Consider the following 14,136-nt stretch of genomic DNA (forward strand, 5'->3'; position numbering starts at 1 on the left):
TTCAAAGGATTTAGCAGCCACGCCCCTGTTGAAGTCATTGTGATCTTCAGGTGTTCAGCACCTCTAAGAATCAGGCCATTTGGGTGTTAGCATTGAGATGACCAGGGCTCGACGAACCACAGCGAGCCCCACACGCTAGCTGCGCTGTCTGGCGATCTGCGCGTGCCAAATAGTGGCTCCCAGTGGCTGGCTGAGGGCAACCGTGGGGAAGCCCACCATCTGAGAGAACTTCTCTAGAAAAAAGTGAATTCAGGAGGGTATCACAGAGAACTCGGCCCTTTCAAAACCTCCTTCTCCCAGCTGTCCTCTTTCTCCCCAAGAAGCAGGAGCTGCTTAGCTCAGACCATCAAGCACAGACAAGTTTCATCCTGTTGGGGGTGCCTACCCTGGTGTAGCAGCCTTAGTGCATGGCAGAGTTTATTACATGTGCTATTCTCATTGCAGGCCCATCTCACCCTCTCAGTAGTATATTGCAGTGGGGTTACTGTCTGACGTCTGAAATATAAAGGCTAGGGCAGACTCCTTTAATTGCTTTCTTTTCTGCAAACGTGATTTCACCAGAAAGGAGATTCTCAACCTTCCCAGTGCTTTTGAACTCACTAACAAAACTGGGAGGTTACTCATTTGAGACTGACTTTTAATCCAGTGGTTTTTAATCCAGTGTTAGTGGCCACAGTCAGCTGATCATTGTAGTACAAATGAATGTATTTATAGAAATAATTGAAAAGATACTCACCACAAGCATTTGAATGCTTTTGCAATGTGATAAATTTGCCAGGTGTTACAACACACGGTTGTTGTTTTTTTTCTCTCTCTCAAGCTGAGTCATTATCTGGATATTGTGGAAGTAAATATTGCTCATCAAATTTCTCTACGCTCAGAAGCATTTTTCCATGCAATGACCTCTCAGCATGAGTTGCAGGACTACCTCAGGAAAACCTCCCAGGCTGTAAAAATTCTTCGGGATAAAATCGCACAAATTGATAAAGTAATGTGTGAAGGCCCTCTTCAAGTTTTAAGACTATCACTCACCAGAAATAACTGTGTGAAAGCATACAACAAACTGAAGTTAATGGCTACTGTACACCAAACACAGCCTACAGTACAGCTGTTGTTGTCCACTTCTGAATTTGTTGGCGCATTGGATTTAATAGCAACAACACAAGAGGTACTGCAGCAAGAACTTCAGGGCATTCACAGTTTCCGGTAGGTGACATTTGCAAACCTCTGAAAGTAGTAAAATGAAATATAAATCCTATTGCAGAATGTCAAGCAGTTATTTTATCCTAAATTTTACATACTTAAACTGAATCTGCTCTAATCCCTGTTCATTCTTGGGTAATACTGTGTAGAAAAATACTTGATAATTACTCTGTAGTGTAACCTATCAGAGGAGCCCATAAATGACTGGTGAGTGTGTGTTGGAGAGAAGGATTTTTTGAAGGCACTTGAAATATCTATTTATATTATGTATAGGGCCCCCAAACCAAATATAAGCTGCATTATAACTGGTTAAAATACAGGAAACAAAGGGTAGGAATAAATGGTAAGTTTTCCAAATGGTGAGAGGTAACCAGTGAGGTCCTCCAAGGGTCTATCCTAGGACCAAACCTATTCAACTTATTTATAAATGATCTAGAGAAAGGGGTAAACATGGAGGTGGCAAAATTTGCAGATGATGCCAAACTGTTCAAGATAGTTCAGACCAAAGCAGACTGAGGAGCTTCAAAAAGATCTCACCAAACTAAGTAATGGGGCAACACAATGGCAAATGAAATTTAATGTTGATAAATGTAAAGTAATGCACATTGGAAGAAATAATCCCAACTATACATACAATATCATGGGGACTAATTTATCTACAGCTACTCAGAGAGAGCTTGGAGTCACTGTGGATAGTTCTCTGAAAACATCCACTCAGTGTGCAGCGGCGATCAAAAAAGCAAATAGAAAGTTAGGAATTATTAAAAGAGGGATAGAGAATAAGACGGAAAATATCTTCTTGCCTCTGTATAAAACCGTGGTATGCCCACATCTTGAATACCGCGTACAGATGTGGTCGCCTCATCTCAAAAAAAGATATATTGGAATTGGAAAAGGGCAACAAAAAATCATTAGGAGTTTGGAACGGGTCCCATATGAAGGGAGATTAAAAAGACTTGGACTTTACAGCTTAGAAAAGAGGAGACCAAGGGGAAATATGATAGAGATCTATAAAATCACGACTGGTATGGAAAAAGTGAATAAGGAAAAGTTATTTACTTATTCCCACAATATAAGAATTAGGGGTCACCAAATGAAATGAGTAGGTAGCAGGTTTAAAACACACAAAAGGAAGTTTTTCTTCACTCAGTGCACAGTCAAACTGTGTAACTCTTTGCCAGAGGATGTGGTGAAGGCTAGAACTTTAACGGTTCAAAAAAGAGCTCTGGAGACAGTCATACAGGTGTTTGTTGACACTATCTGCTAATCTATGATGATCAGCCCTGGGGCTATAGTATCGGACCGTTTTAACCCACAATATGCTTTTTACCTTAAAATCACACTTAAAGTGTCACTGTACTATAGCTGATTCACCAAGGGTGTGTTTGATTAAATTATGTTAATATGTACAACATAATCACATATTGTAACACTTTTTCAGTCCATAAAGTGCATGCATTAGGGCTTGCATTATTTTATGTCTCAAAGCTAAAAATGATCTAGATTGGGACACTCACCCTTGGTTTGACCACATTACACCATATACAAGGGCCAGACCAGTATAAAGGGGGGGGGGGGGGCTAACGGGCCCCTAGCCAGCAGGGATTCGATTTCTCCTGTGCAGCCAGTGTAGAGGACAGCTGCAAGGCCTCCTTTCAAGGATTTCCTCACAAGTCCTAGTGTCCGAGAATTGCTGGAAGTAGGAGAGACTGCTGCAGTGAGTGCTTAATTTATAGTGAAAGAGGTGCTAAGGCAAGTAAATAGGTGATACACGCCCTCAATAGCTGTATTGTATAACTGAACTAGGTCCCTGGTATGGGCACCTGAGAGTAAAACCTACCATGTTTATACCCACACAGAGGCTCTACTGGAACCTTTGGGAATCATATAGGCAACCCTTTCCCCAACCAGAAACTGATTGGAGGGCCCTGCATATCTACTCTCCATCTTCCTTATCTCCAGGCCCCCAGAGCCAGAGTTGAAGCCTCTTCAGGAGCAAGAGGAGGATCTAGAGGAAGAAGGCACCTTGATGGCCAACATCTCCTCATCCTCTATGGATAAGGCAATCTTGCCACAACCTTCCATAGCTTTGAATGACTTCACACTCTTTCAAGAACTTTTTCAAAGACTAGCGGACACTTAGCAAGTCCCACTGGAGGAAATCCACAAGCTACAACATAAGTTGCTAGACATCTTGCAGGCCTCCACATTGGTGGAAATCACACTTCTAGTCAAGAAAGCCTTATCAGATCCAGTTTAGATTATCTAGCAGATCTCTGCGTCCATACCACCAACTTGCAAGACAAGAAATATTGTGTTCCTGCAAAAGACATGGAGGCTTTTTTTTCCTCATCCTACCCCAAGTTCTCTCATAGTTAATGTAGTGAATGAGAAAGGAGACAACATCACTGTCTGACGACTCCATACAATAAAAAATGGAAGTTGGCTCAGACATCTTTGACCACAAAGCCTATTCATCTGTCACATTCCAGTTCAGGTTCACTACTTATAGGGCACTCCTGTCGAAATATCCAGGGCTTGACAATTAGTGCAGTCCACTCACCCGTGGCGAGTAGGTTTTAGCCCTGCATGGCGCCGCAGACTGATCAGTGCTTGCGCAGCGTGCCAAACCACACGGCTGGCGAGCGGGGCTCACCACCACTTGTCACGCCCTGGAAATATCCATATGAACTACCCAGATGTGCTGACTTTGGGATTTCCCCAGGGGGTGGTGCTCTGCCCCAGGCCTCATCCCACCTCCCCCTACCCATTCCCCCAAGCTTCTGTCCTACCCTCGCCTCTTCCTGGCCCTGCTCAAGGATTATCAATACCAAGTACAGGCAGTCCCCGACTTACGTGGATCCGACTTACGTCGGATCCCTAGATACGAACGGGGTGAGGCAACTCCCGCACATGCGCAGCAGCATTCCCGGGGCTCGCTCACCTGGGTCCTAGGATCCTCCTCCTCCTCGGGCCGGCTCCGACTGGGGTCCCGCAGAGCTGCCGGGCAGAGGAAAAGTGCCTCCCCACGCCCGCTGCCCCCCCCACCCCTCTGCCAGCAACAGGCTGCCCCCTCCCCTGAGCAACAGGCTGCCGAACAGCAGACAAAAGCAGCCTCTCCGCCCCTCCTCCCCTCTATACATGCCTGGCTCCCGGAGCGGAGCGCAGCAGCCTCCCTGGGGCTCAGCAGCCTCCCCGGGGCTCGCTCACCTGGGTCCTAGAATCCACCTCCTCCTCCTCTTCGGCCAGCTCCAACTGGCCTCTGCCTGCAGCAGCTGGCCACAGGGACAGGGATCCCGCAGAGCTGCTGGGCAGAGGAAAAGTGCCCCCCCCCCGCCCGCTCCCCCCCCCCCGCGGCCTCGCAGCCTCCCCCCTCCCTCCCTGCCAGCAAAAGGCTGCCCCCTCCCCTGAGCAACAGGCTGCCGAACAGCAGACAAAAGCAGCCTCTCTGCCCCTCCTCCCCCTATACATGCTGGGCTCCCTGGGCAAACAAAGACTCCACCAAAACAAACAAAGTGCTGGCCTCATTGTGTTAGCAAAAAAAGGACCCTCCTCCTAGAACCCTGGGTGGTGTGTGGAAATAAAGCTATTCGCTCAAAGCATGGTGCAAAGCTGTTTGGTATTTGATGAGTTACTCCTTTAGTCCTGAGTTTGTCACAGGGACAGAAATAGATGTGAAATCTTCTGAACAGGGGAACAGACAGCAAAACAAACATTAGAGACGTTTAAACAAACATTTAACGTTTAAACAAAACAAACGTTAACCTTTCCCTATGCTATCCAAAACTAAAAAAAATGTGTGGCTAGAGTTTCCCCTACAATATGTACCAGTTCCGACTTACATACAAATTCAACTTAAGAACAAACCTACAGTCCCTATCTTGTACGTAACCCGGGGACTGCCTGTACTCTGTTTTGGCCTGTCCACAGCACACAGGGTTTTTCCAAAGTCATGGCAGCACACCTCTGCAAACAAGGAATCATGATATTCGCCTACTTTGACGATTGCCCAAGAAAGGCCCTGTCTTAAGACGATACATTCAAGGCTATTGAAGGACCAAAGAATCTCTTCTCCAATCTAGGCTTTGAAGTAAACATGAAAAAATGAATACTAACACCGGTACAGCAACCAGAATTTATCAGAGCACAGTTGGACATTACAGAGGCCAAAACCTTCCTCCCAACCCACAGATTCAACACAATTGTCAACCTCACTTCCAAGGTGCAAATAAGTCCAGAGCTCTCCACCAGAATCTGTCTGCAGTTGCTTGGCCATATGGTAGCACTACATTCATAGTCAGACGTGATATATTTCATACATGCTTCCTCCAAGACTGGCTTTGAACTATCTACTTATCACACAGGCACAACCTGAACTGATCGCTGTTTGTACCATTCAAGACCAAAGTCTCATTAGAATGGTGGGCAAAGCCCCAGAATGTCTGCAGGGGAGTTCCCTTTTCTATCTTCTAATGTCCTTGGCACTGATGCCTTCCTCTACAGAGCCACACAATGGTCCCTGTCAGAATCTATGCTCCACATTAACCTTCTAGAACTACATGCAGTCCAAAGTGCATGCCGACGCTTTCTTCCATTAATTACTAATGCAAACATCAGAGTAATGACAGACAATGTCACCTGGATCTTACATCGACACGTGAGAGGGAGCTTGGTCTCAATCCCTGTGCACCGAGGCCATAAAATTGTTGAAGTCGTGCATTTGACACAATGTCTCTATCTCGGTTGCATACCTGTCTGGCTACCAGAGTACTCCAGTAGGCTCCTTGAGCGGAAGTTCTCTCAAGGCCATGAATAAGAGAGAGAGAAGCCAAACCTACAGATGAGTTTCAGTCATGGGGGTGGGAGTGTTCCTGAGAATAGACCTATTTGTCACACCCCAAAATCCCACGTTTCTACAGAAGGGTGGGCCTTAATCACTCATCCTTCAGAGATGCCTTTCTGATGGTATAAATGCACCTTTCCATGCTTTCCTATTCTTTTCAGGGTACTATACAAGATAAAAGTAGGACAAGCCAAAGTCATTCTAAAAGCTCCAGCCTGGCCCCTACAGATGTGGTATCTTTCCCTCTTATACATGGCAGTTTGTCCTCCAATTCACCCGGCTCCCCACTGCTTCTCTCAGGATGCATATATCAGGAGAGGTCTATTATGAAAGCTTGCAGTGTTCTGAATTTGATAGTCATTGGAGATATGTATATAGACCATGGTTATGATTTTATATAACTCTGTCTAACTTCTCCCTGCTCTATTGAGAGTGGGAGCAGATGTTTATGAACACAGTATTTCTATAGGCAGAGAGGGACAACTTCCATGCCAATTGGTTACACAAAACTGACTTCAAATAACTATTCACTTGCCAGGCCAGGAAAGTACAACGGTAGACCATTAGAATTAATGAAAAGATATTGAAATTACTCAAAAATGAAAAGAACATCCTGGCTACCAAGCATTAAGTGAAGAGGGAATTTCTCTCCTCTGAATAACCATGGGTCACCATGGACTGGGGCTGTGTCTACACTACAGATTACTTTGGAATAATTTACATCACTCAGGAATGTGAATAATTCAAACCCTAAGGTGACATAAGTTATACCGAGCTAAATGACGGTCTGGACAGTACTATGTTGGTGGGAGAACTTCTCCCTTCAGGATAGCCAGCCACTACCTCTTACAGAAGTGGGAGTTATTTCCTGTCAACTTTGTGTTCTCACCAGAAGTGCTACTGCAGCACAGCAACCTTAGTGCAGTTGTGCCACTGGACTGTAGACATAGACTAAAAGGAGGGTGTAGGACAGACCTCTGGGTTCAGCCTGGAACTGTGGGACCACTGTGATTCCTTAAGCCTCGGCTGTATCTTACAGTGCTACGCTAGTGACAAGTAGCACTCTCCTCCAGATGCTACTATCACTGAACTGACAATGTGCAAACACACACATGGCTAAGTTGCATGAATGTTCTCCCAGGCCTCTCATGAATTATCCACGGAGAGACACCAGAAGATTCCACTGAGACCCAGTGTTGCACCTGAGAAATGTACCGTTTTACGCTGCTCAAGACCCTCTGGAACAATGCAAGCTCATTAGTTAGTTCACTATTTCATTAAAGGGCAGTGGATATGCACCAGCCTTTGTAATCTGAGCATATCTACTTAGGACAAACTCTCACTGGTTAAGATTAAACATTAAGTTTATTCACTACAGACAGATTTTAAATCATTATAAGGGGTAGGCATAAAGATCAGGGATCCTTACATAAGAAATAAAAAGTAAACTTGCATTCTAAATCTAAGTGAGCGTTGAATTGAGCAATTTTTCTCAACCTACTAGGCATTTTAAACAGCTCACAGTTTATGATGTACTGGCTGAATTCCCAGCTCAGCCCTCCACACACAACCTCAGCCTCCCCCCTCTATAACAGTCTTATTGCCTTCCGAGTATATCGGGGAGGAGAGAGAGGTGGACTCATGATGCTGTATGCCGGAATTTCGGGGGGTGTGTGTGTGTGTGTGTGTGTGTGTGTGTGTGTGTGTGTGCACACGTGAGCACTTTTTTTTGTAAATGTGGACCGCAAGGATGTGAATGCACCCCCACTCTCTTTGGTCCCTCAAGTAAGCAGGGAAATCAGCCCCAGCCTTCCCCCAGCTGTCCAGAGCATGAGGCAGGGTCAGCTTGTGCAGCGCGTCGCTCCTGTCTTCTCCTGGCCCTTATTTTATATCCTCAGTTAATGTTCCTGGAAAAATACTGGCTCAGACATAGAGTCAACTATCAACTATCCTGAGGTCTTGCTGAGTCAGAGAGTTAAGCAGTCCCCATTAGGTGGAGCTCAAGCAACTTCTCTTATTGAATTGTAAATCTCGTGTTTATAATTCCCTGGCTGGTCAAAGGCTGATCTGGTTGTGGGGCACTCCTTTGTTGCCACTGGAGAGCTAGCAATTCCTAGACTTACAACATGTTTCAGTAACAACCACCATAGAGCAGAATCTCATACTCCAGATACAATGACATACGTATTTTGACAGAACAGTGGAATTTCTGTTACTCATTATTTTCCATAGGATAGCTTACAAGGCATTCTTTGTACAGAATATCATAGTAATATACATGTGGTGAATATGGTGGGTACAGGATGCTGTTTTGAGGTACAATATGTCACCGGAGGGAGGAGGAGCCTTTTAAAAGCTGGCTCGGAACAAGATTTTTAACCTAGAATCTGAGGGATGGACAGTCTGTGTATACTGACTATAGCTAGGGAGTACGCTGGGCTATGATTTTAAGGTGATTGGTAATTCTTCTTAGAAAACCAAATTTATCTAATATGAAAGCATAAAACCAGATGTGTCCCTGCATTTTTTTTTTTAGGTATAACACTTATTCATATGCTTTCCTTTACTCTTCCAGCTTTGAATCTGTGGTTTTTCTAGTAAATAAACTTTTGGTTAATTTTTATCCCAAGCAGGTCTCTCTTGTGCAAACTGTGGAATATGTGGGCCAAAGTATGCTGGTATGTGCGGGGGCTAGTTTCAGGACTTCAGGGATGACAAAACAAAGGGGGAACGTCTGAGTGTCTGGCAGTTTAGATCTTAGGCAGAACATATTTGGGGAGACTTCAGACTGGGGGGCTGTTGGTGTCAAGTTTTTTGGGGGAGGAACCGCAGGCCTAAGGGCTAGATGCGGCCCTCAGCTTACCTGGACCAAGCTCCCGAGGCTCAGCGTTGGGAGCCTGTGCTGTTGCTCTAGCCTCCCTGCCGTCCACCGTCAGGGGTGGAGCACACAAAATCCCCAAGGCTCTGGTGTGCGGGGGGGGGGGGGACTGTGGGGAGTGTTTTTCTCCTTCTCAGTCAGGGGCTTCTCACTTTGCTTCTCACTTCTGTGTGGCCCCCGTCTGATTTTCCTGTGGATCAGCGGCCCCTGACCCAAAAAAGGTTCTTTACCCCTATTTTAGAGAGTAACTGGGCTTTTGAGAGTTGGGGTGAGAACTTATTTTGGTGGCTGGGCTGCTGGTTGCAGGGATCTGAATCATAGTGACATAACACAAAGGTCCCTAATGTTATAGGCCTGTGGTGACAGAATTCTTTATTGGTGTTGGTGTACCCCAAAACATCACAGGTGGATAAGGAACTGGCTATAGGGGAGATAGAAACAGATTGCGCTGGAAGGTGAACTGTTAGACTGTGGGGGAATTATGGGTGGAAGTTCTCAGGAATTGGTTTTGATTCAATAGGTATATTAATGACACTGGCGCAAAAAGTAGGAGTAGGCTAATACAATTTGCTGATACAATATTGAGAGGCATTGTCAATACTTAAGAAGATCACAGTATTATGCAGGAAGAACAGCATGATCTTGGAGAACGGAGCAACAGAAGTGGGATTAAATTAAATAATACTGAGTACAAAGTCTTGCAGTTGGGATCGAATTATCAGCATTTCTGCTATAAAATGGGGGCTCATCAGTTGGAAGCAACCAAGGAAGAGAGGTACCTGAGTGTGCTGGTTGATCACAGGATGAATATGATCCCTCATTGTGATGTGGCCACAAAAAAGGGAAAATGTGATCAATTTTAGGATGTATTAGATAAGGTGTCTCTCTCTCTCTCTTGTATGTATGTATGTATGTATGTATGTATTAATGCCACTCTAGAAAGCACTATAGGGACCTCATTTGCAATACTGCTTGCAGTTCTGGTTACCCAAGTTCAAGAAAGATGAATTCAAACTGGAACAGGGTCAGAGAAGAGCTACTGGGATGGACAAGGGAATGGAGAGGAGACTAAAAGAGGTTGGCTTGTTTAGCCAAAACCTAGGCTGAGAGGGACTATGACTGTTTTCTGTAAATACTTCTGGGATAAACACCAGGGAGGGCAAAGAGCTATTTAAGCTAAAGGGCAGTGGTAGCATAAAAACAAATGAGTATAAACTAGCCACGAACAAATTTAGACTGGAAATTAGAAGAAGGTTCTAACAATCAGAGGGACACTGTTTTGGAACACTCTCCCCTCAGGAGCCATAGTACGATTGTATGATGGGGTTGCCTATCATGGTGGGGCACAGAGCGCTGAAGTCCCGGGGGAGGGAGTCTCTTCCGGTTCATATCTGATGATCTTAAATCTCATACTGGTCACCTGCAGAGGTCAGAGTTTTTCTGATTATTTAGCTTATAGCTCAGTCACTGTTTTTCTTAAACAGGCATCTTGGATCACAGCTTTGTGAATTAGAAAAACTCATAGATAAAATGATGATTGCAGAGTTTTCTACGTACGCTCGGAGTGATTTAAATAGACCACTAGAAGAGGACTGTCAAGTTCTAGAAGAGGTATGTTTCTCATAGAAAATAGAAACCATCTGACAAGCATAATATTTTTCTTCCTTGAAGTACTTTATAAACACTAACATTCATCCACCCATTGCCGCTATAGCAACATTGTTTTATACCATTTGTCTTTTAGTTCAAATTTCTTGGTATCCTCTTTTTTTATTTGAAAAGGAAAATATTCCTTTTTATTATACCTAAAACCACAGAATTTGAGTGCAGTCGCATTTTTCTTTTAAAACTAAATCAGTGTATTGATTTTTTAAAAATATTAGCACTTATTTCTGACCCATGATACAAGAGACCCTGCAACTTGTGAAATAAAACAGAAAAGTATGTGTGGTCATACCATGTACAGGCAGTCCCCGAGTTACGCGGATCCGACTTACGTTGGATCCGCACTTATGAACGGGGCTTTTCTCGCCCTGGAGGACGCGGGGGTCCAGGGTGGCGGGACCGCAGCGCATCTCGGTCCCGCCGCCTGCGCCCTCCCCAGCAGACCAGGCTTTTCTTGGGACGTCTGTGGTAGAGCAGCTCTACCTGTGGTAGAATCTACCTGTGGAAGACGCCTGTGGTAGAATTAGGACGCTTGGGGGAGAGCAGCTGGGGTGCTGCTGGGTTGGTCCAGTAGCGCTGAGGAGCGGCGCTACTGGAGCAACCCAGCAGAACCCCAGCTGCTCTGCCCCAGGCGTCCCCAAGTCAGCCACTGCTGAAACTGACCAGCGGCTGACTACAGGAAGCCCGAGGCAGAGTTGCTCTGCCCCGGGCTTTCTGGAATCAGCCGCTGATCAGTTTCAACAGCAGCTGAATCTGGACGCCAGTTCTGACTTACATACAGATTCAACTTAAGAACAAGTTGGAACTGGCATCCAGATTCAGCTGCTGTTGAAACTGATCAGCGGCTGATTCCAGGAAGCCCGGGGCAGAGCAACTCTGTCTCGGCTTCCTGTAGTCAGCCGCTGGTCAGTTTCAGCAGCGGCTGAATCTGGATGCCAGTTCCGATTTTACATACAGATTCAACTTAAGAACAAACCTACAGTCCCTATCTTGTACGTAACCTGGGGACTGCCTGTAGTAAGTGAAGATACAGTATGTGGTGAATAGATAGATGATAATGCATATTACTCTCATTCTATCATCCTTATGATTTTATCTTTCTTGTTCCAAACATGTTGCTTGATGTAAGTTTAGTCACACACAGCTGTTGCATTTTGCACTGTGTGTTCTTAATTTACTTTAAGATCTTTGAGGTTAATCTACCCTTATGGCTACTACAAGGTTAGGTGGGAAGGGTTAGGGTTAGAGGCCCTGGGATAGTTTTGCTGCCCTTTTCAGCATAGGGCATGGGTTACTTGCACGCTTAAACTAGTGCAAATTATGGCTCCGAAGTTTATAAACCAGGACATGAGGGCTAAAGTAACACAGCCAGAGGTCAGAAGTCTATTACAGGAGTGGATGGGTAAGGTTCTGTGGCCTGCAGTGTGTAGGAAGTCACACTAAGTCTTTCTCTACACTGCCAATTGAACAACAAAACTTCTGTCATTCACCAGCTCTTAAATCACCGTTGCCCCTCCCCCCTTCCGAAAGACAAAAGTTGTGCTGTGGCAAGTGGCAGTGTAAACGGCTGTAGGAGTGCTCCTCTATCAACACGAATGCCACTTGTAGGCAGTGGAAGTATTTTATAAGCAAAAATGTCATGTTGCTAAACGCAGGGTAATGTAGACAAAATCTAAATGATAATGACCCTTTCTGACCTTAAAGTATATGAGTCTTTGAACCTGCAGTGTTGCTCACAGGTGTACAAAATCCATACCCTTGAGCAATATAGTGAAGATGAATTCAATCCTGGTGTAGATAGTGCTAGGTTGATTCTTCAGTGGACCTGGCTACCATCTCTCAGGAAGTGGATTAACTACAGCAATTGGAGAACCTTCTTTTGCTGTAGGGAGTGTCTATAGTGGTGCAATTGCAGTGGTTGAAGTGCAGACATAGCCTAAGACTAATCCCTTTGAGTCTTGTGTAGGGAAAGGCATGGTCTAATGCAGTGTTTCTTAACCAGTGGTAAGAGTACTCTTAGGGGTACTTGAGAGAAGTCTGGAGAGTATGTCAACACAACTGGAATTTGGAGAAACCTGAATTTTTGTTTTAAGTTTTACAGCGCTTGATTATTTTTGTACTTTTTACACCCAAAAATTTCATTGCCTGCCCAGCTACAATTAAGTTGTTTAAACAAATGTGTTGCAATGTTAGAAAAAAAAATTGTGTGTCTGAAAACTGTAGGTACTGGTGATACCTATAATTTTTTTAAAGGGGTACTTTATAAAAAAAAGGTTGAGAAACTCTGGTCTAATGGTCTACACATAGGATGGTTGGTGTTGAGCACTAGCAGAGTCACTATCAGGCCATCCGACACCCTGCTTTTGGATGCATGAATATATGTTTTTACTAGAATGTATTTTAAGTACCTACCCTCTCCTTGTCCTTTTGTGTTTTTTTTTTTTTTTTTTTTAATAGGAAAGACTTGTATCACTAGTATTTGGACTTCTGAAGCAAAGAAAGCTCAATTTTTTTGAAATATATGGTGATGAAATGATTGTTACAGCAAAGAACATAATTAAACAGGTAAGCAAATCACTTCTAGATATCTCAAAGACTTACCCATCTTTCAGAAATGTTTTTGTTTCAGTGTTAAGAATGTATTTCATTTAATTTCATAACCTCATTATTTTCTCTGTGAAAAAGATGTATTTTAAAAAGATAAGCATTAATTGTGGTGTATTAGTGACCACATACCTGTATAGGCCTGTGCTCACAGTGGATTCCTCAGCCACTGTGTGGCATCAAGGTAGAGAAAGAACACATCTTTCTCTGTGCCTTGATATACAGACACTTACCTTCACCTTTTTTGCCTGCTTGAGTTAATTTTTTTTCTTTCTCCATTAGCTGGTAACTTCCCCAGATAAAATGGCTTAAGCAATTCCATTTTCAAGACTAGAATCTACTGGTAATTTTACAGAAAGAGGAAGAGAACCATTATATAAAGCTTATTAACACATACATCCCTGGACACTTGAATATTTTAGGCACAATCTTGCTTTTTTAGGGAGGAGGGCTAGACGACGATCATCTGTCGAAAGTCTGTGTTGTTTATTAGGTAAAAGTCCCTTGTGTGGATTGTCAAGATCTCTTGTCTGCTATGGGGCAGACAGTAAAGTCAGGGTGTTGTGTTAGCCCTTCAGTTAAGGAGCTGAGCTTCTCACCACCCAAGAAAGGAACCAATGCCATATGTGAGTCTATTTCAGGCCTTTGCCTCAGGGCACAAACAACTCACGTGGAACACCAAAACAGATCAATTCCCCTGCACTGCAGTCCCCACAGACCTTTCTCTTTCCTTTCTCAGTTATGTCCCCTTGGTAACAAATAAAATATAATACACTTCAGATATGTTTCTGCTAGATAACGTGCCACATTACACACATGGAGTAGGTTGTCTGGATAAATCCTTTCAAACAATTGTTTTTCAACTCCTAGTTTCCTTTTCTGTGGTATTTGGATCATGTTTACATGTTGCAAATTTCTTGTAGCCCCTACAAGTAATGGCTTT

General features: G+C 44.1%; 1 protein-coding gene across 3 annotated transcripts in view; it reads left to right on the top strand.

The window, feature by feature from the left end:
* The window catches only part of VPS54 (VPS54 subunit of GARP complex), an 82,273-nt gene that overhangs the window by 33,046 nt on the left and 35,091 nt on the right, over positions 1 to 14,136 (top strand). For all 3 annotated transcript variants that reach the window (XR_012903028.2, XM_075925590.2, XM_075925589.2), the window contains exons 8-10: positions 821 to 1,206; positions 10,409 to 10,535; positions 13,047 to 13,154. Coding sequence is in view for 2 of the 3 variants with exons in the window: in XM_075925590.2 (XP_075781705.1) it covers positions 821 to 1,206; positions 10,409 to 10,535; positions 13,047 to 13,154 (621 nt within the window). In the remaining variant the exon portion in view is untranslated. The remainder of the gene's footprint in view (positions 1 to 820; positions 1,207 to 10,408; positions 10,536 to 13,046; positions 13,155 to 14,136) is intronic.

The sequence above is a fragment of the Pelodiscus sinensis genome, chromosome 3 (assembly GCF_052426305.1).
Source record: "Pelodiscus sinensis isolate ZL-2025 chromosome 3, ASM5242630v1, whole genome shotgun sequence".
In the NCBI taxonomy this organism is placed as follows: domain Eukaryota; kingdom Metazoa; phylum Chordata; order Testudines; family Trionychidae; genus Pelodiscus; species Pelodiscus sinensis.